Source organism: Stegostoma tigrinum, chromosome 7 (assembly GCF_030684315.1).
Source record: "Stegostoma tigrinum isolate sSteTig4 chromosome 7, sSteTig4.hap1, whole genome shotgun sequence".
NCBI classification, from domain to species: Eukaryota; Metazoa; Chordata; class Chondrichthyes; order Orectolobiformes; family Stegostomatidae; genus Stegostoma; species Stegostoma tigrinum.
Window position 1 is genome coordinate 105,179,810 of NC_081360.1, and position 26,427 is coordinate 105,206,236.

Sequence of the window (26,427 nt, forward strand, 5' to 3'; positions counted from 1 at the left end):
CATGCTCTTCCAGATGGTCATAAATCTTATCCCTCAGAATCCTTTCTAACACCTTGCAGACGACAGATGTGAGACTTACTGGTCTATAATTGCCGGGGATTTCCCTATTTCCTTTCTTGAAGAGAGGAATTACATTTGCCTCTCTCCAGTCCTCAGGTACGACTCCAGTGGAGAGCGAGGATGCAAAGATCTTCGCAAGAGGCGAAGCAATTGCATTTCTCGCTTCCCAAAGCAGCCGAGGACAAATCTGATCCGGGCCTGGCGACTTGTCAATCTTAATGTTTGACAAAATTTTCAGCACATCAGCTTCGTCTATCTCTATCCATTCCAGCATGCACACCTGCTCTTCAAAGGTTTCCCAATGGGAGATCGACAATTGCCCCTCCACCAGTAGGGCCATCTATACATTGATTGAGATAACAAAGTGTGGAGCTGGATAAACGCAGCCGGCCATGCAGCATCTTAGGAGCACAAAAGCTGACGATTTGGGCCTAGACTCTTCAAGGGTCGAGACCCGAAACGTCAGCTTTTGTGCTCCTGAGATGCTGTTTGCCCTGCTGGGTTCATCCAGCTCCACACTTTATTATCTCGGATTCTCCAGCATCTGCAGTTCCCATTATCTCTGATACACGCTGGTTGAGAATGTTTTCCTGAACACATTTAAGAAATTCCTCTCCATCTAAGCCCTAACACGATGGCAGTCCCAGTCTGTGTTCGGAAAGTTAAAATTCCCTAACATTACAACCCTATTACTCTGACAGCTATCAGCAATCTCCCAACATATTTGCTTCTTATTTTCTGTCTGACTATGAGGGGCTCAACGGAACAATCCCATCAAAGTGATCATAAAATGTGAGGCTGGATGAACACAGCAGGCCAAGCAGCATCTCAGGAGCACAAAAGCTGACGTTTCGGGCCTAGACCCTTCATCAGAGAGGGGGATGGGGGGAGGGAACTGGAATAAATAGGGAGAGGGGGGAGGCGGACCGAAGATGGAGAGTAAAGAAGATAGGTGGAGAGAGTGTAGGTGGGGAGGTAGGGAGGGGATAGGTCAGTCCAGGGAAGACGGACAGGTCAAGGAGGTGGGATGAGGTTAGTAGGTAGATGGGGGTGCGGCTTGGGGTGGGAGGAAGGGATGGGTGAGAGGAAGAACCGGTTAGGGAGGCAGAGACAGGTTGGACTGGTTTTGGGATGCAGTGGGTGGGGGGGAAGAGCTGGGCTGGTTGTGTGGTGCAGTGGGGGGAGGGGATGAACTGGGCTGGTTTAGGGATGCAGTAGGGGAAGGGGAGATTTTGAAACTGGTGAAGTCCACATTGATACCATTAGGCTGCAGGGTTCCCAGGCGGAATGTGAGTTGCTGTTCCTGCAACCTTCGGGTGGCATCATTGTGGCAGTGCAGGTGGCCCATGATGGACATGTCATCAAGAGAATGGGAGGGGGAGTGGAAATGGTTTGCGACTGGGAGGTGCAGTTGTTTGTTGCGAACTGAGCGGAGGTGTTCTGCAAAGCGGTCCCCAAGCCTCCGCTTGGCTTCCCCAATGTAGAGGAAGCCGCACCGGGTACAGTGGATGCAGTATACCATATTGGCAGATGTGCAGGTGAACCTCTGCTTAATGTGGAATGTCATCTTGGGGCCTGGGATGGGGGTGAGGGAGGAGGTGTGGGGACAAGTGTAGCATTTCCTGCGGTTGCAGGGGAAGGTGCCGGGTGTGGTGGGGTTGGAGGGCAGTGTGGAGCGAACAAGGGAGGCTCCGTGACTCCCTTGTTCGCTCCACACTGCCCTCCAACCCCACCACACCCGGCACCTTCCCCTGCAACCGCAGGAAATGCTACACTTGTCCCCACACCTCCACCCTCACCCCCATCCCAGGCCCCAAGATGACATTCCACATTAAGCAGAGGTTCACCTGCACATCTGCCAATGTGGTATACTGCATCCACTGTACCCGGTGCGGCTTCCTCTACATTGGGGAAACCAAGCGGAGGCTTGGGGACCGCTTTGCAGAACACCTCCGCTCAGTTCGCAACAAACAACTGCACCTCCCAGTCGCAAACCATTTCCACTCCCCCTCCCATTCTCTTGATGACATGTCCATCATGGGCCTCCTGCACTGCCACAATGATGCCACCCGAAGGTTGCAGGAACAGCAACTCATATTCCGCCTGGGAACCCTGCAGCCATATGGTATCAATGTGGACTTCACCAGTTTCAAAATCTCCTCTTCCCCTACTGCATCCCTAAACCAGCCCAGTTCATCCCCTCCCCCCACTGCACCACACAACCAGCCCAGCTCTTCCCCCCCACCCACTGCATCCCAAAACCAGTCCAACCTGTCTCTGCCTCCCTAACCGGTTCTTCCTCTCACCCATCCCTTCCTCCCACCCCAAGCCGCACCCCCAGCTACCTACTAACCTCATCCCACCTCCTTGACCTGTCCGTCTTCCCTGGACTGACCTATCCCCTCCCTACCTCCCCACCTATACTCTCCTCTCCACCTATCTTCTTTTCTCTCCATCTTCGGTCCGCCTCCCCCTCTCTCCCTATTTATTCCAGTTCCTTCTCCCCATCCCCCTCTCTGATGAAGGGTCTAGTCCCGAAACGTCAGCTTTTGTGCTCCTGAGATGCTGCTGGGCCTGCTGTGTTCATCCAGCCTCACATTTTATTATCTTGGAATCTCCAGCATCTGCAGTTCCCATTATCTCTCTCCCAACCTGTCTCTGCCTCCCTAACCTGTTCTTCCTCTCACCCGTCCCTTCCTCCCACCCCAAGCCGCACCTCCATCTTCTACCTACTAACCTCATCCCGTCTCCTTGACCTGTCCGTCTTCCCTGGACTGACCTATCCCCTCCCTACCTCCTCACCTATACTCTCCTCTCCACCTATCTTCTTTTCTCTCCATCTTCGGTCCGCCTCCCCCTCTCTCCCTATTTATTCCAGTTCCTTCTCCCCATCCCCCTCTCTGATGAAGGGTCTAGTCCCGAAACGTCAGCTTTTGTGCTCCTGAGATGCTGCTTGGCCTGCTGTGTTCATCCAGCCTCACATTTTATTATCTTGGAATCTCCAGCATCTGCAGTTCCCATTATCCCATCAAAGTGATCAGCCTCTTTTTATTTCTCAGCTCCATCCATGTAGAACATAGAACATAGAACAATACAGCGCAGAACAGGCCCTTCGGCCCTCGATGTTGTGCCGACCTGTGAACTAATCTAAGCCCCTCCCCCTATACTATCCCATCATCATCCATATGCTTATCCAAGGACTGTTTAAATGCCCCTAATGTGGCTGAGTTCACTACATTGGCAGGCAGGGCGTTCCACGCCCTTACCACTCTCTGAGGAAAGAACCTGCCTCTGACATCTGTCTTAAATCTATCACCCCTCAATTTGTAGCTATGCCCCATTGTACAAGCTGAAGTCATCATCCTCGGAAAAAGCCTCTCACTGTCCACCCACATCTAATCCTCTGATCATCTTGTATGTCTCTATTAAATCCCCTCTTCGCCTCCTTCTCTCCAATGAGAACAGACCCAAGTCCCTCAGCCTTTCTTCATAGGGCCTGCGCTCCAGACCAGGCAACATCCTGGTAAATCTCCTCTGCACCTTTTCCAATGCTTCCACATCCTTCCTGTAATGGGGTGACCAGAACTGCACGCAATATTCCAAGTGAGGCCGCACTAGCGTTTTGTACAGTTGCAGCATGACATCACGGCTCCGAAACTCAATCCCCCTACCAATAAAACCTGACACACCATAAGCCTTTTTAACAGCACTATCAACCTGGGTGGCAACTTTCAGGGATCTATGTACATGGACACCAAGATCCTTCTGCACATCCACACGACCAAGAATCTTCCATTGACCCGGTATTCTGCCTTCCTATTATTCCTCCCAAAGTGACTCACCTCACATTTATCTGCATTGAACTCCATTTGCCGCCTTTCAGCCCAATTCTGCAGTTTATCCAAGTCTCCCTGCAACCTGCAACATTCTTCCACACTGTCCACCGCTCCATCGACTTTAGTGTCCTGAGGATCAAGCCTCAGGATTATCCTCTCTGAGCACTGCTGTGATGGTTTCCCACGTCCAAAATGCTGGGACCCCTCTTGCCTCCCTCTCTGTCTTCCTGTAGCGTCTGTACCCTGGAACCCATTGTGCTTCCACTCCTATCCTTCCATTAGCCACATCTCTGTAATAGTTCAGCTACGCCAGAGCCATATTCCCGTTCATGCCCTGAGTTCTTCTGTCGTATCTGTTAGGTCTCTTGCATTGAAATAAATGCAGTTCAATTCATTGGTCTTCCCTCACCTTGGACAGTGAGGGCCTTTTTCCTTGGATGGAGATGGGTAGCACGAGCGGACAGAGCTACAAATTGAGGGGTGATAGATATAGGACAGATGTCAGAGGCAGGTACTTTACTCAGAGAGTAGTAAGGGCGTGGAATGCCCTGCAACGGCAGTAGACTTGCCAACTTTAAGGACATTTAAATGGTCATTGGATAAACATATGGACGTACATGGAATAGTGTAGGTTAGATGGGCTTGAGATCGGTATGACAGGTCGGCACAACATCGAGGGCCGAAGGGCCTGTACTGCGCTGGAATGTTCTATGTTCTGTTGTGCTCATGCCTGCCCTGTTTATTTAATTTGCCTTCTTTATCTTCGTTAATCTCCTCAACCTTCTCTTCTCTCCCTAATACTGAGCGACCCACCACCCGTGTCAGGCCAGTTTAAACCCTGCAGGGGAGCTCCAGAAAACCTTCCCAACAGGATACTGGTCCCCATCCAGTTCAGATGCAACCCATCCCTCTTCTACAGGTCACCTCTGCCATTGTGTTTGATTTGGTTGAGTGTTTGATGGGGGTGCAGTGTAGTGGAAGCTTTACTCTGGGTCTTAACCTGTGCTGTCCCTGTCCTGGGTGTGTTTGATGGAGGACAGTGTAGAGGAGGCTTTACTCTGTGGAAAACCCTGTGTTGGGAGTGTTTAATGGGGACAGTGTAGAGTGAGCTTTGCTCCGTATCTAACCCCGTGCTGTCCCTGGGAGTGTTTGATGGGGGACAGTGTAGAGGGAGCTTTACTCTGTATCTATCCCTGTGCTCTCTCTGTCCCTGGGAGAGTTTGATGGGGGACAATGCAGAGAGAGCTTTACTCTGTATCTAACCCCGTGCTGTTCCTGTCCCTGGGAGTGTTTGATGGGGACAGTGTAGAGAGAGCTTTACTCTGTATCTAACCCCGTGCTGTCCCTGTCCCTGGGAGTGTTTGATGGGGGACAGTGTAGAGGGAGCTTTACTCTGTATCTAACCCCGTGCTGTCCCTGTCCCTGGGAGTGTTTGATGTTGTGGAAAGTTCCATTTTTAACTGTGAAGTGATTTGTTTCGAGTTGAAGTGCTTCCTTGCTGCTCGCGTTTGGCACAGACTGGTGTCCTACTGGTGTCCCACAGACTGGTGTCCTACTGGTGTCCCACAGACTGGTGTCCCACGGACTGGTGTCCTACTGGTGTCCCACAGACTGGTGTCCTACTGGTGTCCCACAGACTGGTGTCCCACAGACTGGTGTCCCACTGGTGTCCCACAGACTGGTGTCCCACAGACTGGTGTCCCACTGGTGTCCCACTGGTGTCCCACAGACTGGTGTCCCACTGGTGTCCCACAGACTGGTGTCCCACAGTCTGGTGTCCCACAGACTGGTGTCCTACTGGTGTCCCACAGACTGGTGTCCCACAGACTGGTGTCCCACTGGTGTCCCACAGACTCGTGTCCCACAGACTGGTGTCCCACTGGTGTCCCACAGACTCGTGTCCCACAGACTGGTGTTGCACTGGTGTCCCACAGACTGGTGTCCCACAGACTGGTGTCCCACAATTGTTCTCTGTTCGGGTGGGTACAGGCAGGCTTATAAACACAACATACAGCGGAAGCATCTGCTCATGCTGCCATTCTCTCTCGTCCACACTCCCAACTGGTAAGCAGCTCTTAGAATTCATCTTTCAGCCTTTTCCCAATTTCTCTCCGGCAGGCGCAACAGCAGGCCCGAGATCAGGAACCCTGCAACCAGTAACTCACCCACCTCCTGCCTCCTCCACCCCGACCCACCATCTACAGTCTGCTCCTCTGTCTGGGGCCATGCGCTGGGAATTGAGCCCCTCTATTCCCTGGGTCTTCACGGAATTAAAATATTTTCCCATTATCCCTGTCTTTCAGACCCCGATTCACAGAAGCACAGTTACTTAACAAGAATCCCTATTTATCGCGAGCAATCCGATTCTAGCTCCAGGTTAATCCTGATTTGATTGTTTTTATCGTAGTCACATGTATCTAGGTGTAGCTGCTTTGTGAGCAGTACAGGCAGATCGTAGCCAAAAAAAGGACGTGCAGACCACAGGGTGCTCAGACAGAGCGAGGCATACAGGTTACAGCTGCACAGGAGGTGCACAGAGCCAGAGCAACACTAGATTTGAAATTACAGAGGTTCAATCTGCAAACTGAGAACAACAGGGCAGAAGATGAGACAACAAGGTGTGGAGCTGGAAGAACGCAGCAGGCCAGGCAGCATCAGAAGAGCAGGAGGTCAGCTTTCCTGCTCTTCTGATGCTGCTTGGCCTGCTGTGTTCATCCAGCTCCACACCTTGTTGTCTCAGATTCTCCAGCATCGGCAGTTCCTACTATCTCTGTGTGAATTGCTAAAGCGAAGAAGCTCTCCTTGAACCTGTTGGTGTGTGTGTTCAAGCTTCTGTATCCTCTGCCCGACAGAAGGTTGGAACAGAGCGTTACTGGGGGGGGGAGGGGTCTTTGATGATGTTCGAATCACCTTCATTGTCTTGTGAATGAGTGCAGTGAAAGTTTCTAATGTTGCTGTGGGCACGTCTTACGTACAGAGGACCTCGGCACAGATACTGTACATGTAGTTACAGAGTTAGAAGAAATATATAGACTAGTATGGGAACAGTTGAAAAAGCCCAGAATGATAATAAGTGACAATAGGTCCTTCAGTTCCAGTCTGGGTCAGTCGATCCCAGCGCATGAGACCATGCTATGTCCATGTGCCAGCTTCCATCCAGGACTCACTCCGTCACCACTGTGGGACTAGGCCCATTCACTGTGCCCTGGGACTAGGCCCGTTCACTGTGCCCTGGGACTAGGCCCGTTCATTGTTCCCCGGGACTAGGCCCATTCATTGTGCCCCGGGACTACGCCCGTTCATTGTGCCCCGGGACTAGGCCCGTTCATTGTTCCCCGGGACTAGGCCCGTTCACTGTGCCCTGGGACTAGGCCCGTTCACTGTGCCCTGGGACTACGCCCATTCATTGTGCCCCGGGACTAGGCCCGTTCATTGTGCCCCGGGACTAGGCCCATTCACTGTGCCCCGGGACTACGCCCGTTCACTGTGCCCCGGGACTAGGCCCGTTCACTGTGCCCCGGGACTAGGCCCGTTCACTGTGCCCCGGGACTAGGCCCGTTCACTGTGCCCTGGGACTAGGCCCGTTCACTGTGCCCTGGGACTAGGCCCGTTCATTGTTCCCCGGGACTAGGCCCGTTCACTGTGCCCCGGGACTAGGCCCGTTCACTGTGCCCTGGGACTAGGCCCGTTCATTGTTCCCCGGGACTAGGCCCGTTCATTGTTCCCCGGGACTAGGCCCATTCACTGTGCCCCGGGACTAGGCCCGTTCATTGTGCACCATGACTAGGCCCGTTCAATGTGTCCCGGGTCTAGGCCCGTTCACTGTGCCCCGGGAGTAGGCCCATTCACTGTGACCCGGGACTGGGCCTGTTCTCGCACCACTCTTCAACTGCAGTTTCCTGGTTGGGCAGAAGTGAGTGGGGGTGGGGAAGGAAAGAAAAGCTACGAAGAGGATAAAGAAAGCAAATAATGGTGGAGGACAATTAAACAACTCACTGGAGGAGAAGGCTCCACAAATATCCCCCGTCCTCAATAATGGAAGGGCCCAGCACATCAGTGCAAAGGATAAGGCTGAAGCATTCACAGCAGTCTTCAGTCTGAAGTGCTGAGTGGATGATCCACCTCGGCCTCCTCCAGGGTCCCCAGCGTCACTGACTCCAGTCTTCAACAAATTCAATTCACTCCACGTGATATCAAGAAACAGCTGGAGACACTGGATACTGCAAAGGCGATGGGCCCTGACACCATTCCGGCAATAGTACTGAAGGCTTGTGCTCCAGAACTTGCCCCTCACCCTTAGCCAAGCTGTTCCAGTACAGTTACAACACTGGGATCTACCCGACAATGTGGAAAATTCCCCAGGTATGTCCTGTACACAAAAAGCAGGACAAATCCAACCCGGCCAATTCCCGCCCCATCAGTCTCCTCTCGACCATCAGTAAAGTGATGGAAGGTGTCAGTAACAGGGCTATTAAGCAGCTCCTGCTCAGCAATTACCTGCTCAGTGACGCCCAGTTTGGGTTCCGCCAGGGCCACTCAGCTCCTGACCTCATTACAGCCTTGGTTCAAACATGGACAAAAGAGCTGGAATCCAGAGGTGAGGTGAGAGTGACAGCCCTTGATATCAGGGCTGCATTCAACCGAGTGTGGCATCAAGGAGCCCTGGCAAAACTGGAATCACTGGGTATCAGGGGGCAAACTCTCCGGTGCTTGGGGTCACACCTGACACATAGGAAGATGGTCATGGTTGTTGGAGGTCAGTCATCTCAGCTCCAGGACATCTCTACAGGAGTTCCTCAGGGTAGTGTCCTAGGCCCAACCATCTTCAGCTGCTTCATCAATGACCTTCCCTCCACCATAAGGTCAGAAGTGGGGACGTTCACCGATGACTGCACAATGTTCAGCTCCATTCGTGACTCCTCAGATACTGAAGCAGTCCGTGTTCAAATGCAACAAGATCTGGACAATATCCAGGCTCGGACTGACAAGTGGCAAGTAAGGAACGGCGATATATTTCCAAGTCAGGATGGTGAGTGGCTCGGAGGGGAACTTGCAGGGAGTTCCCATGTATCTGCTGCCCCTGTCCTTCTGGATGGAAGTGGCTGCGGGTTTTGAAGGTGCTGCCTGAGGATCTTTGGTGAATTTCTGCAGAGCATCTTGTAGATGGTACACACTGCTGCTACTGAGTGTCAGTGGTGGAGGGAGTGGGATGTTTGTGGATGTGGTGCCAATCAAGCGGCTGCTTTGTCCTGGATGGTGTTGAGCTTCTTGAGTGTTGTTGGGGCTGCACCCATCCAGGCAAGTGGGGAGTATCCCATCACACTCCTGACTTGTGCCTTGTAGATGGTGGGACAGGCTTTGGGGAGTCTGGGGGTGAGTTACTCGCTGCTATATTCCTCATGTCTGACATGCTGTTATAACCACTGTGTTTAAGTGGTGAGTCCAGTTGAGTTTCTGGTCAATGATAACCCCCAGGATGTTGATAGTGGGGGTCTCAGTGATGGTGACACCATGTCAAGGTCTAGGCCCGAGACGTCAGCTTTCCCGCTCCTCTGATGCTGCTTGACCTGCTGTGTTCATCCAGCTCCACACCGTGTTATCCCCTGCCAAGGTTAGATTGTCTCTTCTTCGAGATGGTCCTTGCCTGGCATTTGCGTGGCGCGAATGTTAGTTGACACTCGTCAGCCCCAAACCGAATTCTGAGCCAGGAGGACTGTGTTTGATTCCCACCTCTCCAGGGGTCTGCCAGAACAATTCTGAACCAGCTGATTCAAAATTATTTTGCAACTGTGCCCCTGCCATGAGTAAAATACTATGCTGTATCGGGGATATTGTCAAATCGGTTCCTTTATCATTTGTGATGTGTTGTATTTAGCAAGTTATTTCACCTCACAGTGTACTGCGTTGAAAATTTTACCAAAGTACAACACCCCAAATTGTTTATTTTCCGGTTTAAAAATGTCCAAAGGAGCATAACTCTCAAAGTCATGAAGAATTTCAAAATCCTGAGTGAGCTGGATTGGGTAGGTAGGATGAACAAAGACAGAAGTTGCTCGAAAAGCTCAGCAGGTCTGGCAGCATCTGTAAAGGGGAAAGCAGGGTTAACATTTTGGGCCCAGTGACCCTTCCTGAGAACTGATGGTGGCTGGAAAAACATCAGTTTATACACAGAAAATAGGGAGGTGGGTGGGGTAGGGAGTAAACTATAGGATCGAGCCCAAAGAGAGAGAAAGACAGTTGGACAGACAGAGGAGTTGCCAATGACCATGCTGGGAGAGTGAGTAGCTGTTAATGGGGACTGTTCGTAACTGCGTTATCTCCCTCCCTTTTTTCTGCATATCAACCAACATTTTTCCAGTCACCAACAGTTGTGAGGAAGGTTCACTGGACCCGAAACATTAAGAGAATGATCAGGGAGAAGGTAGGGCCAATCAGGGATAGTGTGGAATCTGAGCAGATAGGGGAAGCCCTAAATGAGTTTTTTGCTTCGGTTTTCACGAAGGAAAGGGACCTTGTTGTGAATGAGAACTTTGAGGGGCAGGAAAACAGGCTTGAACAGTTCGAGATTGAGGAAGTTGATGTGCTGGAAATTTTGGCAAACATTAAGATTGATAAGTCCCCAGGTCCAGACCAGATTTATCCTAGGTTGCTCCGGGAAGTGAGAGAGGAGGTTGCTAAGCCGCTAGCGAAGATCTTTGCTTCCTCACTCTCCACGGGAGTCGTATCAGAAGATTGGAGGGAGGCAAATGTTGTTCCTCTTTTCAAGAAAGGGAATAGGGAAATCCCTGGAAATTACAGACCAATCAGTCTTACGTCTGTGGTCAGCAAGGTTTTGGAGAGAATTCTGAGAGATAGGATTTATGACTATTTAGAAAAGCATAGTGTGATTAAAGGGAGTCAGCATGGCTTTGTGAGGGGCAGGTCATGCCTCACAAATCTTATTGAGTTCTTTGAGGAGGTCGTGAGACAGGTTGACGAGGGTCAAGCAGTGGATGTGGTGTACATGGACTTCAGCAAGGCATTTGATAAGGTTCCCCACGGCAGGCTCATTCATAAAGTCAGGAGGTATGGGATGCAGGGTGATTTGGCTGTCTGGATTCAGAATTGGTTGGCTGACAGGAGGCAGAGAGTGGTTGTAGATGGTAAGTATTTTGCCTGGAGGTCAGTGCTGAGTGGTGTCCCACAGGGCTCTGTTCTTGGGCCTCTGCTCTTTGTAGTTTTTATAAATGACTTGGATGAGGAGGTTGAGGGGTGGGTTAGTATGTTTGATGATGACACAAAGGTTGGAGGTGCCGTTGATAGTATCGAGGGCTATTGCAGGCTTCAGCGAGACATTGACAGAATGCAGAGCTGGGCTGAGAAATGGCAGATGGAGTTCAACCTGGATAAATACGAAGTGATGCATTTTGGAAGGTTGAACTTAAATGCTGAATATAGGATTAAAGGCAGGATTCTCGGCAGTGTGGAGAACAGCGGGATCTTGGTGTTCAAGTGCATAGCTCTCTCAAAGTTGCCACCCAAGTGGATAAGGTTGTTAAGAAAGCACCCGGTGTTTTGGGTTTCATTAACAGGGGGATCGAGTTTAAGAGCTGTGAGGTTATGCTGCAGCTCTACAAAACCCTGGTGAGACCACACTTGGAATATTGCGTCCAGTTCTGGTCGCCCTATTATAGGAAAGATGTGGAGGCTTTGGAGAGGGTGCAAAGGAGGTTTACCAGGATGCTGCCTGGACTGGAGGGCTTGTCTTACTAGGAGAGCTTGACTGAGCTCGGACTTTTCTCTCTGGAGAGAAGGAGGAAGAGAGGTGACCTGATCGAGGTGTACAAGGTAATGAGAGGCATGGATAGAGTCAATAGCCAGAGACTTTTCCCCAGGGCAGGATTGACTGCCACGAGGGCTCACAGTTTTAAGGTGTTAGGAGGAAGGTATAGAGGAGATGTCAGAGGGAGGTTCTTCACCCAGAGAGTTGTGAGCGCATGGAATAGTTTACCAGTGGTAGTCGTGGAAGCGGAGTCATTAGTGACATTTAAGTGACTGCTGGACATGCACATGGACAGCAGTGAATTGAGGGGAATGTAGGTTAGGCTATTTTATTTTTGGAATAGGATTATTCCACGACACAACATCATGGGCCGAAGGGCCTGTACTGTGCTGTACTTTTCTATGTTCGATGTTCTACGTTCTATGTTCTAACTCTGTTTTTGCCAAGAATGATAGGGACATGGGGTTCGAGTGAGGTGCAAATGAAGCAAGGACAGTCTGAGAGAAAGCTTTTCACCCAGTGAGTGGTAGGGGATTGGAAGAATTCCTCGACCTGGAAATGTGGTGGAGGCAGGTTCAATCAAAGCATTCAAGAGGGGCATTGGATGGTTGATTGGATACAGATGGTGTGCTGGGATCATGGGAAAAGGCAGGAGGTTGGCACTGGGGAATAAATATCAGCATAGTGGGCCAAATAGCCTCCTTTTGCAATGCACCAATTCAGTGATTCTCACTTTGACTTTGATCCCCTTAGAAATGTCCAATGTGGCCTGATGGTAGGAGGCAGAGAGGGATGGTGGAGCTTTGTTTTTCAGACTGGAGGCCTGTGACTAGTGGTATGCTGCAGGGATCAGTTCTGGGTTCGCTTTTGTTTGTCATTGATATAAATGGTTTGGATGAGAATTTAGGAGAAATGGTTGCAGATGACACCAAAATTGGTCGAATAATCAATAGTGAAGGCGGTTATCTAAGATTACAAAGAGATCTTGATCAATTGGGCCAATGGGCTGAGGAGATGCAGATGGAGTTTAATTTTGATTAAGGTGGGGTGTTCTACTTTGATAAAATGAACAAGGATAAGATTTAAGATAACAAAGTGTAGAGCTGGATGAACACAGCAGGCCAAGCAACGTCACGGGACCAGGAAAGCTGACGTTTCAGGCCTAGACCCTTCTTCTCTGAATGCTCTCTAGCTTAATAATATCTTTCCTACATCAGGGCAAGCAGACACAGTACTCCAGGAAAGGCCTCACCAATGTCCTGTACAACCTCAACATGATGCCCCAGTTCCTACACTCAATGCTCTGAGCAATGGAGGCAAGCATGCCAATCACCATCTTAAACCCCCCCGTCTACCTGTGACGCAACTTTCAAAGAACTATGTACCTGGACCCTCGGTCTCCCTGCTCAACAACACTGCCCAGAGCTTACCGTTAACTATATAAATCCTGTCCTTGATAGTAGGAATTGCAGATGCTGGAGAATCTGAGATAACAAGGTGTAGAGCTGGAGGAAAACAGCAGGCCAAGCAGCATCAGAGGGGCAGGAAAGCTGATGTTTTCTCAAGAAGGGACCAGGTTCCTCTGATGCTGCTTGGCCTGCTGTGTTCCTCCAGCTCTCCACCTTGTTATCTCAGATTCTCCAGCATCGGCTATCTCGAGCATTCAGAAAAGATTTACTGGAATGTTTCTGGGACTGGAGAGTTTTGTGTTATAAGGAGACGATGGATAGGTTGGGACTTTGTTCACTGGAGCGTAGGAGGTTGAGAGGTGACCTGATCGAGGTTTATAAAATCATGAGGGGCTATAGCCAAGGCCTTTTCCCTAGAGTAGGGGAATTCGAGAGTATGGGAATAGGTTTCAGGTGAGAGGAGAAAGATTTATCAGGGACCTGAGGGACAGCCTTTATACACAGACAGTGGTTCACGTGTTTAGAATGAACTACCAGAGGAAGTGGTAGATGTGAGTACAGTTACAACATCTAAAGGACATTTGGACAGCTACGTTAAAGGGAAAGGTTTGAAAGGATGTGGGCCAAACACAAGCAAATGTGACTAGCTCAGTTTGGGAAACGTGTTCAACAAGGATGAGGTGGGCCGAAGGTCAGTTTCTGTACTATATGACTCTATGACTATCTTAAAATTGTTTCCATTAACTGTGACCTTCAGAAAGTCAAGCTCAATTTTGAATGGAATTAATTGTTCAGGTGGATTTTATTGGGATTGTCAAGTATTGAGGATGTTCTGGAATTGTAAACAGTTCAGTGGAAATGTAAATTCTTTCTTTCAGATCCAGTGGATAAAACCCCTGAACCAGCTGTGTCATCAAACTCTCCATCAGAGCTGCTGAAACAGGGTGCAGGTCAGGACTGAAACTCTTTCCCTTTCAATCCGGGATCAACAGCGTTCCCAGCAGGTCAGAGTGAAAGCGCTCCCAGGATCAGGGGCCCCCTCTCAGACACCTGCCCATAGTCGCTGCACTCAGGCTGACCAGGATCTGGCTTTGATTTGTTTTGCTTTATTGTTCTCACGTGTACTGAGATACAGTGAAAAGTATTGTTTTGCATGCGAACCAGAAATATCATACCTTACATCAGGGTAATAGGTCAGAATGAAGCATGTTGTCTCACAGCTGCAGAGGAGGTGCAGAGAAATCTCAACTCTAATGCCTGAGAGATCTGCTGTGAGGCCTCTAACAGCCTATACTGAAGGATGTATTTCTACCCATTAACCATTCGAGGGCATCACAGGAATCAGTGTGTAGCCTGACGCTCCGTGTGGGATTAATCCTTCCGTGTTGTCCCAAGGGTCGTTGCTGGGGGCCCCAGGGACCAGGGGACCCTTGGAAAAGACAGGAAAGTTGACCAGCTGGTGGGAGACCATGATTGAAGGCCTTGGGCTGGTGCTGCAGGAGAAACACCAGGGAGCGAAGTCTGGGTATAATCCTGGGTCAGTAGTGTCCGTCCCTCAAAGCCAGGGGGTAGCTGGAGCAGCCTCCCTGTGGGGAGGAAGACCTCACCAGCCTCCACCTCTGATCCCAGCTCTCGGTGCCGAGAGTTTGTGACATTCCAACTGAGCCAATCCAACTGGAGACCAGGCTCTGTAGGCTCTCTCCAATGAGGAGCCTGTCTCTATGGGAGCTGTTCTGATGGTTTCAATTACACAGGCTCCTGGCCCATTGAGGCCTTCAAACCCAATCAGGCCAAAGCCAGGAGCCTGTGCCAATAACCAGCTGTCAGTGGTGGGGATGTAGGGGGGCTGGAGTGGTGCCCTGTCAATCAGAGGGAGCCACTCGACTGTGACACTGGGATCTGACTGCTGCCTGCTCTCTGGGAACAGGGTCACTGAGCTCCAGGAATGGTCCTGAGCTCAGTCCTGGATCCCAAACGGATTTAAGGCCCACTGCCACTGTGCTTTGTGAATTGACTTGTCTCTGTGTGTGTCTCTCCTGTGACAGCATGTAACGTGCTGTTTGTGAATTCCGTGGACATGGAGTCACTGACCGGGCCCCAGGCCATTACCAAGGCCATCTCGGAGACGCTGGGAGCCCCCGCGCAGCCAGTCGCTACAGTCGTCCATTTCAAAGTGTCCTCTCAGGGAATCACCCTGACTGACAACCAGAGGAAGTAAGAAACTTTAGCTCTGTCTGCGTGTAAATGTCAGCTCACCTCAACCCGAGAGGGAGGGAGGGAGTGAGTGAGTGTGTGTGAGTGTGAGTGAGTGAGTGTGTGTGTCAGTGAGTGGGTGAGTGAGTGTGTGTGTGAGTGAGTATGTGGGTGAGTGAGTGAGTGTGTGTGTCAGTGAGTGGGTGAGTGAGTGTGTGTGAGTGAGTGTGTGAGTGAGTGTGTGTGTCAGTTAGTGGGTGAGTGAGTGTGTGGGTGAGTGAGTATGTGGGTGAGTGAGTGAGTGTGTGTGTCAGTGAGTGAATGAGTGAGTATGTGAGTGAGTGTGTGTGAGTTAATGAGTGGGTGAGTGAGTGTGTGTGTGTGAGTGAGTATGTGGGTGAGTGAGTGAGTGTGTGAGTGAGTGTGTCAGTGAGTGAGTGTGAGTGAGTGGGTGATGGAGTGAGTGAGTGTGTGTGAGTTAATGAGTGGGTGTGTCAGTGAGTGAGTGAATGATTGAGTGAGTGGGTGAGTGAGTGAGCGAGTATGGGGTGAGTGAGTGAGTCGGTGAGTGAGTGTGTGAATGTGTGTGTGAGTGAGTATGTGGGTGAGTGAGTGGGTGAGTGAGCGAGTGAGTGTGTGGGTGAGTGACTGTGGGGTGAGTGAGTGAGTGGGTGAGTGAGTGAGCGAGTGAGTGTGGGGTGAGTGAGTGTGTGTGTGTGAGTGAGTGTGTGGGTGAGTGAGTGAGTGTGTGAGTGAGTGAGCAAGTGTGGGGTGTGAGTGAGTGTGTGTGTGAGTCAGTATGTGGGTGAGTGAGTGAGTGTGTGAGTGAGTGAGTGTGTGTGTGTCAGTGAGTGTGAGTGAGTGAGTGAGTGTGTGTGTGAGTGGGTGACGGAGTGAGTGAGTGTGAATGAATGAGTGTGTGTGTCAGTGAGTGAGTGAGTGTGTCAGTGAGTGAGTGTGAGTGTGAGTCAGTGGGTGATGGAGTGAGTGAGTGTGTGTGTGAGTATGTGGGTGAGTGAGTGAGTGTGTGTGTCAGTGAGTGAGTGTGTGTGTGAGTATGTGGGTGAGTGTGTGTGAGTGAGTGTGAGTGAGTGAGTATGTGGGTTAGTGAGTGAGTGTGTGTGTCAGTGAGTGTGTGAGTGAGTGAGTGTGAGTGAGTGGGTGACGGAGAGTGAGTGTGTCAGTGTGTGTGTGAGTGTGTGTGTGAGTGAGTGTGTGAGTGAGTGTGTCAGTGAGTGAGTGTGTGTGGGTGACGGAGTGAGTGAGTGTGTCAATGAGTGTGTCAGTGAGTGTGTCAGTGAGTGAGTGTGAGTGAGTGGGTGACGGAGTGAGTGAGTGTGTCAGTGAGTGTGTCAGTGAGTGAGTGTGAGTGAGTGGGTGACGGAGTGAGTGAGTGTGTCAGTGAGTGTGTCAGTGAGTGAGTGTGAGTGAGTGGGTGACGGAGTGAGTGAGTGTGTGGGTCTCGGTGGGAGAGACTGAGTGAATTATGTTACAATCTCCTTTACCTCGATCCCTCCCTCCGTCCGGCCCCGTGCAGTGAGTTGTGGAAACTGTGAGAATGCATCATTTAAATGGGGCTGGGATTGCCAGCGCAGTGACCCACTGATATTGACCCTATCCTGACCGTGCCCTTCCTCACGCCCTATTCCCATGGGATCCTACTGAAGCTCTCTGTGTCACTGCATCATTGGAAAGAGCAGTTTTCAGGCCATTTGTGGCTGTAGGAGTGGGGTCACTGAGGGTGTTTGAAGAAGAAACTGATTTTTTGACATTAACAGTATCAGAATGGTTTGGGGAGAGAGCACGAATCTGACATTGAGCTCGAGCATCAGCCATGGGCTTGATGTTGAAGGGTCAGATTAAGATCAATGGGCCGAATGGTGGACCCCAGCTCTTGGCTTCTGTGTCCACTGTCCAGTCAGGGTCAGGCATCAAACTGAGCGAACAGCACCAACACTGCTGCCCTTCCAGCCTCTCGCTCTCTGATCTGATGGACCCTTACACTCCCCCACCATAACGCCAAAACTCCAGCCCCACTCCCTTGCACAAAAATCATTAAATAAAACAATAAAAAAAACAATAAGGGTGGCACGGTGGCTCAGTGGTTAGCCCTGCAGCCTCACAGCGATAGGGACGCAGGTTCAATTCCAGCCTCGGGCGACTGTCTGTGTGGAGTTTGCACATTCTCCCCGTGTCTGCGTGGGTTTCCTCCGGGTGCTCCGGTTTCCTCCCACAGTCCAAAGATGTGCAGGCTAGGTGGATTGGCCACAGCTCCTGGGATGGGCCTGGAGGGTTGCTGGGGACTTGTCTGGCCAAATGGTTTGTTTCCACTCTGTGGGGATTCTATGAGGCCAGATATTCAGGGAGTTGTACTGAAACTCTGTGTGTGCCCTGCCCTGGAGAGGCTAGGTGTCTGCACCAGCAACACACCCCCCCAACCCCCTGTCCTGACATTGCACTCTTAAAATGGCATTTCTTACTGTTCCAGGCTATTCTTCCGCCGTCACTATCCCATCAGCAGTGTTACATTCTGTGACCTCGACCCCCAAGAGAGAAGGTAAACATGTGTGTCCGTGTGTGAGTACAGGCTTCCATGTGTGTGAGTACCCGCTTCCCCATGTGTCTGTGTGAGTACCCGCTTCCCCGTATGTCTGTGAATACCCGCTTCCCCGTGTGTCTGTGTGAGTACACACTTTCCCATGTGTCTGTGTGAGTACACGCTTCCCCGTGTGTCTGTGTGAGTACCCGCTTCCCCATGTGTCTGTGTGAGTACCCGCTTCCCCGTGTGTCTGTGTGAGTACACACTTCCCCGTGTGTCTGTGTGAGTACCCGCTTCCCCGTGTGTCTGTGTGAGTACACACTTCCCCGCGTGTCTGTGTGAGTACACGCTTCCCCGCGCGTCTGTGTGAGTACACACTTCCCCATGTGTCTGTGTGAGTACACGCTTCCCCGTGTGTCTGTGTGAGTACACACTTCCACGTGTGTCTGTGTGAGTACCCGCTTCCCCGTGTGTCTGTGTCAGTACACACTTTCCCATGTGTCTGTGTGAGTACACGCTTCCCCGTGTGTCTGTGTGAGTACCCGCTTCCCCATGTGTCTGTGTGAGTACCCGCTTCCCCGTGTGTCTGTGTGAGTACACACTTCCCCGTGTGTCTGTGTGAGTACCCGCTTCCCCGTGTGTCTGTGTGAGTACACACTTCCCCGCGCGTCTGTGTGAGTACACACTTCCCCGTGTGTCTGTGTGAGTACACGCTTCCCCGCGCGTCTGTGTGAGTACACACTTCCCCGTGTGTCTGTGTGAGTACCCGCTTCCCCGTGTGTCTGTGTGACACGCTTCCCCGTGTGTCTGTGTGAGTACATGCTTCCCCGTGTGTCTGTGTGAGTGCACGCTTCCCCGTGTGTCGGTGTGAGTACACGCTTCCCCGTGTGTCTGTGTGAATACACGCTTCCCTGTGTGCCTTTATGTGTGAGTACGTGCTTCCCCATGTGTCTGTGTGTGTGAGTACATGCTTCCTAGTGTGTCAGTGTGTGTCACCATGTGTGTGAGTACACATTTCCCTGTGTGTCAATGTGTGTGAGTACGCGCCCCTGTGTGTGTGAGTACACACTTCCTTGTGTGTGAGTACATGCCTCCCCGTGTGTACCTGTTAAACACAGAACACTCACAAAAGCTCAATCCTTCACTCCCACACTCTCACACCCACCGACTGGCACTACCATACACCCATCTCTACAGCGCCCTCCTAGTCCTGCACTGTGTCACTCCCGCATTCTTGCACTCTCACAGTCTCTCACTCCTGTACATTTTCACTCCCATATGCTGTCACTGCTGCACGCTGTGAATCTTGTACCATCTCACTCTCACACTCAGAGTCTCATCCACATACACTCACACACTGTCTCACTCTCACACTCAGAGTCACAAGCATTATCACTCCCACACTGTCTCACACTCAGTCACATAGACACGCACATTGACTCCTACATGCGCACACACACACACACTCCCACACACACACTCCCACACTGTCTCCTACACACACATTCCCACATTGTCCCCTACATGCACACACACACACACACTCCCACACTGTCCCCTACATGCACACACACACACACACACACTCCCACACACACACTCCCACACTGTCCCCTACATGCACACACACACACACACTCCCACACACACATTCCCACACTGTCCCCTACATGCACACACACACACACACTCCCACACACACACTCCCACACTGTCCCCTACATGCACACACACACACACACTCCCACACACACACTCCCACACTGTCCCCTACATGCACACACACACACACACTCCCACACACACATTCCCACATTGTCCCCTACATGCACACACACACACACACTCCCACGCACACATTCCCACATTGTCCCCTACATGCACACACACACACACACTCCCACACACACACTCCCACACTGTCCCCTACATGCACACACACACACACACACACATTCCCACATTGTCCCCTACATGCACACACACACACACACTCCCACACACACACTCCCACACTGTCCCCTACATGCACACACACACACACACTCCCACACACACATTCCCACATTGTCCCCTACATGCACACACACACACACACTCCTACACACACATTCCCACATTGTCCCCTACATGCACACACACACACACACTCCCACACACACATTCCCACACTGTCCCCTACATGCACACACACACACACACACACTCCCACACACACATTCCCACACTGTCCCCTACATGCACACACACACACACACTCCCACACACACTCCCACACTGTCCCCTACATGCACACACACACACACACTCCCACACACACTCCCACACTGTCCCCTACATGCACACACACACACACACACTCCCACACACACATTCCCACACTGTCCCCTACATGCACTCCCACACTGTCTCCTACATGCACTCCCTTGCCCACAAGTGGTTGGGACTGAGGGACAGCAGGTTTGACTGCAGTGCACATGTCTGTGCAGCTGCTTCTGTGTGAATCTCCTGCTGCAGCAGTTTTATTTTTATTAGATTGCCCACACATCACCCCCACCCCTCCAATGTCACTTCAACCTTCCTCCTGGATAATAAAATGTGAGTTGGATCCAGGCCCGAAACGTCAGCTTTTGTGCTCCTGAGATGCTGCTTGGCCTGCTGTGTTCATCCAGCCTCACATTTTATTATCAACCTTCCTCCTGCTGTCTGTTACTTTCTGACTGTACCTGGTGATCCATCCCCACTCACTGAGGGGCTCTGACATCAGTTTTCTCTGAATCTAAGCACCTCATTCAGTGCCATCTGAGAGTTGTTCAGTGTGTAAATGATGCTTATTCTGTCAGACTGGCCTGGAGCCTGCCGATTTCAGAATGCAGCAGTAACTTTTCTCTTGTTGTCTCTTGCAGGTGGACAAAGACTGATGGAGGGGCCTCAAAGTGAGTACACTGTCCTGTACCTGGGGAGTGTTACAGGGAGGGGCAGGGTGTCTGTGGTGGCGAGGCGTTGGAGATTCCTGTGGCTACATTCCCAACACAAACAAACCGATCCCTGAAACTGCACTTTCACTCCCAGGTGGCTACTCCTCGTGCCCTCATTGATGCCTCATTGTGGAGTCTTGCTGAGAGTCCAGGAGGTGGAGAGCGTGAGAGGTGCTGAGGGCATGATTGTTCCAGAGGGTCAGGGTGCCCGGGACAGAAACTTCCAGAATTCTTTAGGAAGGGGCTTGCCCAGCTCCAGTCCCAGTCAGTGGCTACCTCAGAGATAATGGGAACTGCGGATGCTGGAGAATCCAAGATAACAAAGTTTGGAGCTGGATGCACACAGCAGGCCAAGTAGCATCTTAGGAGCACAAAATGTGTTCACACTGAGTGACCAGGAACTCCATTATCAGAGGAGGGTACAGTGGGACAATCGTATTGATCAATAATCTGGCCCAGTTGCCTGGAGCGACAGGTTCAAATCCCTCCACAGCAGTTGAGATTAGTAAATCTGCAATTGAAGTCTAATTTCAGGATTATCACCTTCAGCGTCCACTCCCTCTACCACCAATGCTCAATATAGCAGTGTGTACCATCTACAAGATGCTCTGCAGAAACTCACCAAAGATCCTCAGGCAGCACCTTCCAAACCCACGACCACTTCCATCCAGAAGGACAAGGGCAGCAGATACATGGGAACACCACCCCCTGCAAGTTCCCCTCCAAGCCATTCACCATCCTAACTTGGAAATATATCGCTGTTCCTTCACTGTCACTGGGTCAGAATCCTGGAATTCCTCCCTAAGGGACATTGTGGGTCAACCCACAGCACATGGACTGCAGGGGGTCATGATGTGCAGGTGCTGGAGTCGGACTGGGGTGATCAAGGTCAGGAATCACACGGCTTCAGGTTACAGTCCAACAGGTTTATTTGAAAACACAAGCTTTCAGAGCCTCGCTCCTTCTTCAGCTGTTAGTGAGAGAGGGTAGTATCAGGCACAGAATTTATTAGTAAAAGATCACAGGGTCACACAACTGATGAGGATTTATTAAACAAACCTCAGATGCTGTTGAATGCTGTTGCAGGGATAATCCAGGTAATTATTGACCGGTGAGCCTGACGTCAGTGGTAGGGAAGCTACTGGAGAAGATACTGAGGGATAGGAACTATTCCCATTTGGAAGAAAATGGGCTTATCAGTGATAGGCAGCATGGTTTTGTACAGGGAAGGTCATGTCTTATCAACTTAATAGAATTCTTTGAGGACGTGACAAAGTTGATTGATGAGGGAAAGGCTGTAGATGTCATATACATGGACTTCAGTAAGGCGTTTGATAAGGTTCCCCATGGCAGGCTGATGGAGAAAGTGAAGTCGCATGGGGTCCAGGGTGTGCTAGCTAGATGGATAATAAACTGGCTGGGCAACAGGAGACAGAGAGTGGTAGCAGAAGGGAGTTTCTCAAATTGGAGACCTGTGACCAGTGGTGTTCCACGGGGATCTGTGCTGGGACCACTGTTATTTGTGATATATGTAAATGATTTGGAGGAAGGTGTAGGTGGTCTGATCAGCAAGTTTGCAGATGACACTAAGATTGGTGGAGTACCAGATAGTGAAGGGAACTGTTGTAGATTACAGCAGAATATAGATAGACTGGAGAGTTGGGCAGATAAATGGCAGATGGAGTTCAATCCGGGTGAATGCGAGGTGATGCATTTTGGAAGATCTAATTCAAGAGCGAACTATACAGAAAATGGAAAAGTCCGAGGGAAAATTGATGAACAGAGAGATCTGGGTGTTCAGGTCCATTGTTCCCTGAAGGTGACAACGCAGGTCAATAGGGTGGTCAAGAAGGCATATGGCATGCTTTCCTTCATTGGGCGGGGTATTGAGTACAAGAGTTGGCAGGTCATGTTGCAGTTGTATAGAACTTTGGTTCGACCACATTTGGAGTACTGTGTGCAGTTCTGGTCGCCACATTACCAAAAGGATGTGGATGCTTTGGAGAGGATGCAGAGGAGGTTCACCAGGATGTTGCCTGGTATGGAGGGTGCTAGCTATGAAGAGAGGTTGAGCAGATTAGGATTATTTACATTAGAAAGACGGAGATTGAGGGGGGACCTGATTGAGGTCTACAAAATCATGAGGGGTATAGACAGGGTGGATAGCAAGAAGCTTTTTCCCCCAGAGTGGGGGACTCCATTACTAGGGGTCATGAGTTCAAAGTGAGAGGAGGAAAGTTTAAGGGAGATACGTGTGGAAAGTTCTTTACACAGAGGGTGGTGGGTGCCTGGAACGCGTTGCCAGCGGAGCTGGTAGACGCAGACACGTTAGCGTCTTTTAAGATGTATCTGGACAGGTACATGGATGGTCAGGGAGCAAATGGACACAGACCGTTAGAAAATAGATGATAGGTTAGACAGAGGATCTCGATCGGCGCAGGCCTAGAGGGCCGAAGGGCCTGTTCCTGTGCTGTAATTTTATTTTTTTAATAAGTTAGAAGGTTTTAATTGATTAATATGTGCATGTAAATCCCTGATTTCCTTTGAAGTTGCTGCCCTGAGAGAACTAAAGTTTTTATTCGTGTAAAGAAGAGGTGACATTTTAGGTCAGACAGTGCATGTTAGAACATAGAACATAGAACATAGAACAGTACAGCACAGAACAGGCCCTTCAGCCCACAATGTTGTGCCGACCATTGATCCTCATGTATGCTCCCTCAAATTTCTGTGACCATATACATGTCCAGCAGTCTCTTAAATGACCCCAATGACCTTGCTGTTAGGTGTGAAGCCTTGTTTAAAATCAGTTTGTGTTTTGGTTTGGAGTCAGACGGGTTTTATATCGAATGTAGAAATTTATAAAATGTCATATTGGCTGACTTTCAATAAATTGTGTGTTTTTTGAACAAAATAGAATATATCTATTTGCCTTTTGCCCAGCCCAGCATCGTTTCTGGAATATCTGTGCCCCTGCTTCCCCCTTTTCCCAATGGAGCTGGGCTGTTGGTGGGCAGACTGACAGGCAGAAGCAAACTCAGAGAATGCTGGAGAAACTCAGTGGGTTGGGCAGGGCCTTGGTGAGAGAAACAGTGTAACAGAGTTCAAGTGTGATGCCCCATCATCACAAAATTGGGTTCTGGAGTAGAATCAAAGCAGACAAGAAATGTCAACTCTCCCTCTGTCCACACATGTTGAGTTTCTCCAGCACTTTCTATGTTTGTTTCAGGTTTCCAGCTTATTTATTGAGGACAGGGTTAATACCTTGAGATAAATATTTCTAAACTGGCCAAAGCTCAGTCAGCCAAACTGCAGGAAACAGAGACATTGCTAAACCTCTCCTGGGAGTCTGCTGTCGCCTGGAGCAATGAAGAATTCATCTCCCAGGTACAGCTCTGGAGAACCGGCAAGGAAGTCTGCGATGCTTCTGAAACCTGGGCAGTCATCTCATTCATTTGACCTCTCTATTGCTTCCATCGGGTCATACAGTAATACAGCATGGAAACAGGCCCTTCAGCCCAAGCTGGCCCATGCTGACCATGGTGCCCACTCAGCTGGTTCCAATCATCCACATTTGGTCCATATCCCTCTCAACCTTTCTCACCCTGTGCCTATCCAAAAGCCTTTATAAATGTTGCTGTTGTACCAGCCTCCACCACTTCCTCTGGCAGCCCATTCCATACACGCACCACTCTCTGTGTGAAGACATTGCCCCTCAGGTCCTGCTTAAATCTATCCCATCTCACCCTAAACCTAAGTCCTCTAGTTTCCATTTCCCCATTCCTGGGAAAAAATGCTATTTACACTTATCCTGTCTAATTCCCTCTTGATTCCACACATCTCAAAAAGGTCACCCCTCATTCTCCTATGTTACAACGAATAAAGTCCTTTCCTGGCCAACCTCTCCCTATAACTCAGGCCCACTAGTCCTGGCAACATCCTCGTAAATCTTCATTGTATACTTTCCAGTTTAACGATGCATTTCCTATAACCGGGTGACCAAAACTGTACACAATACTCCAAGTGCGGCCTCACCAATGACTTTATACGACTGTGACATAACATCCCAACTCCTGTACTCAATACCTCGACCGATGAAGGCCAGCGTGCTAAATGCCTTCTTCACCACCCTGTCCACCTGTGATGCTGCTTTCAATGAACTTCGTACTCCCAGGTCCCTCTGTTCCACAACAGTCCTCAGGACCTCACCATTTACTGTATAAATCTTATCTTGGTTTGACTTTCCGAAGTACAACAGCTCACCCTTATCTGTATTGAACTGCATTTTCCAATCCTCAGCCCACTTCCCCATCTGATCAAGATCCCTCTGCAATTTTTCACAGCCTTCCTTGCTACCAACAATAGCTCCTAACTTTGTATCATCTGGAATTTACGAACCATGCCTTGTACATTCACATCCAGATCATTTATGTCAATAACAAATAACAAAGGTCCCAGCACCGATCCCTGTGGCACAGGCCTCCGGACTGAGAAACAACCTTCAACCATCATCCTCTGCTTCGTACCATTGAGCCAGTTTTGAATCCAGTTAGCGAGCGCTCCGTGGATCCCATAAAACCGAACCTTCATGACTAACCTGCCTTGTGGGGCCTTGTCAAAGGCCTTACTAAAGTCCATATAGATAACATCCACTGCCCGACCCTCATCCATCCTCTTGGGTACCTCTTCAAAAAAACTCTAAAAGATTTGTCAGACATGACTTCCCGCGCACAAATCCATGCTGACTATCCTCAATCAGACCTTGACCATCCAAATGTTGGTTGATCCTGTCCCTCAGTATCCTCTCCAATAACTTAGCTACACACTGGCCTGTAGTTCCCTGGCTTGTCTTTGCTCCCTTTCTTAAAGAATGGAACAACATTAGCCACCCTCCAGTCTTCCGGAATTTCACCAGTGGGATTCTGTCAGAGATTGGGATAAAGCTGCTCAATGCCTTCAATCTGAGATGGCCAATGAACCAATCAGGAGTTGATGGGAGGAGTGGATTAGGGATTAGGGACAGGGTAGAGGCAGGTGGACCAGGACATAGGAAACAGAGTGAGTGTTTAAACCATCTCCTGGCTCAGATGAGCCGAAAGGAAAGGCTGACGGTATTTGTTCTCTCTCTCGTTCTCTCTCCGTCCCCCCTCGCAGGTTGTTTGGATTTGTCGCCCGGAAACAGGGAAGTGTCACGGATAATGTGTGTCACCTCTTCGCCGAGATGGACTCCAACCAACCTGCAACAGCCATTGTTAACTTTGTCTCGAAGGTCATGATTGGCTGCCAGAAGAGATGAGCCTGACACTTTCGCTTCCTTTCAGAAATACGAAAGAACACAGAAACAATTGTATGGGCAAGGAGAGGAGAAGGACTTGGAAAGGAGAGGGTGTCAGCGGAAGTGACAGATGGCGATGGGCTTTGGGGGGTGCTGGGGCATTGTTGGGGGATTGGGGGGAAAGGTGGGGGACAGGAGTGAGGAATATCTTGTTTATTGCACAGAAAACAAAACAAAATGGAAGTCCTTATCAGGCATCTTCCAGTGGAAGGATAACTAACAAAAGAGCAAGAGATTATCTTGTGTGTGCGGGTTCCTGTGTGAAGTATGAGCATAACATGGTGAATTAGTTGGTTATGACACCTTAATCAGCTTATC

At 50.2% G+C, this 26,427-nt stretch overlaps 1 protein-coding gene across 9 annotated transcripts in view; it reads left to right on the forward strand.

The window, feature by feature from the left end:
- Positions 1-26,195, forward strand: part of tns1b (tensin 1b) — a 571,744-nt gene extending 545,549 nt beyond the window's left edge. For all 9 annotated transcript variants that reach the window (XM_059647607.1, XM_059647608.1, XM_059647610.1 and 6 more), the window contains 5 exons: positions 13,946-14,017; positions 15,113-15,281; positions 17,749-17,817; positions 20,706-20,735; positions 25,929-26,195. In XM_059647607.1, the coding sequence (XP_059503590.1) occupies positions 13,946-14,017; positions 15,113-15,281; positions 17,749-17,817; positions 20,706-20,735; positions 25,929-26,070 (482 nt within the window). In that variant the 3' untranslated portion in view covers positions 26,071-26,195. The remainder of the gene's footprint in view (positions 1-13,945; positions 14,018-15,112; positions 15,282-17,748; positions 17,818-20,705; positions 20,736-25,928) is intronic.
- The last annotated feature ends 232 nt before the right edge of the window (positions 26,196-26,427 follow it).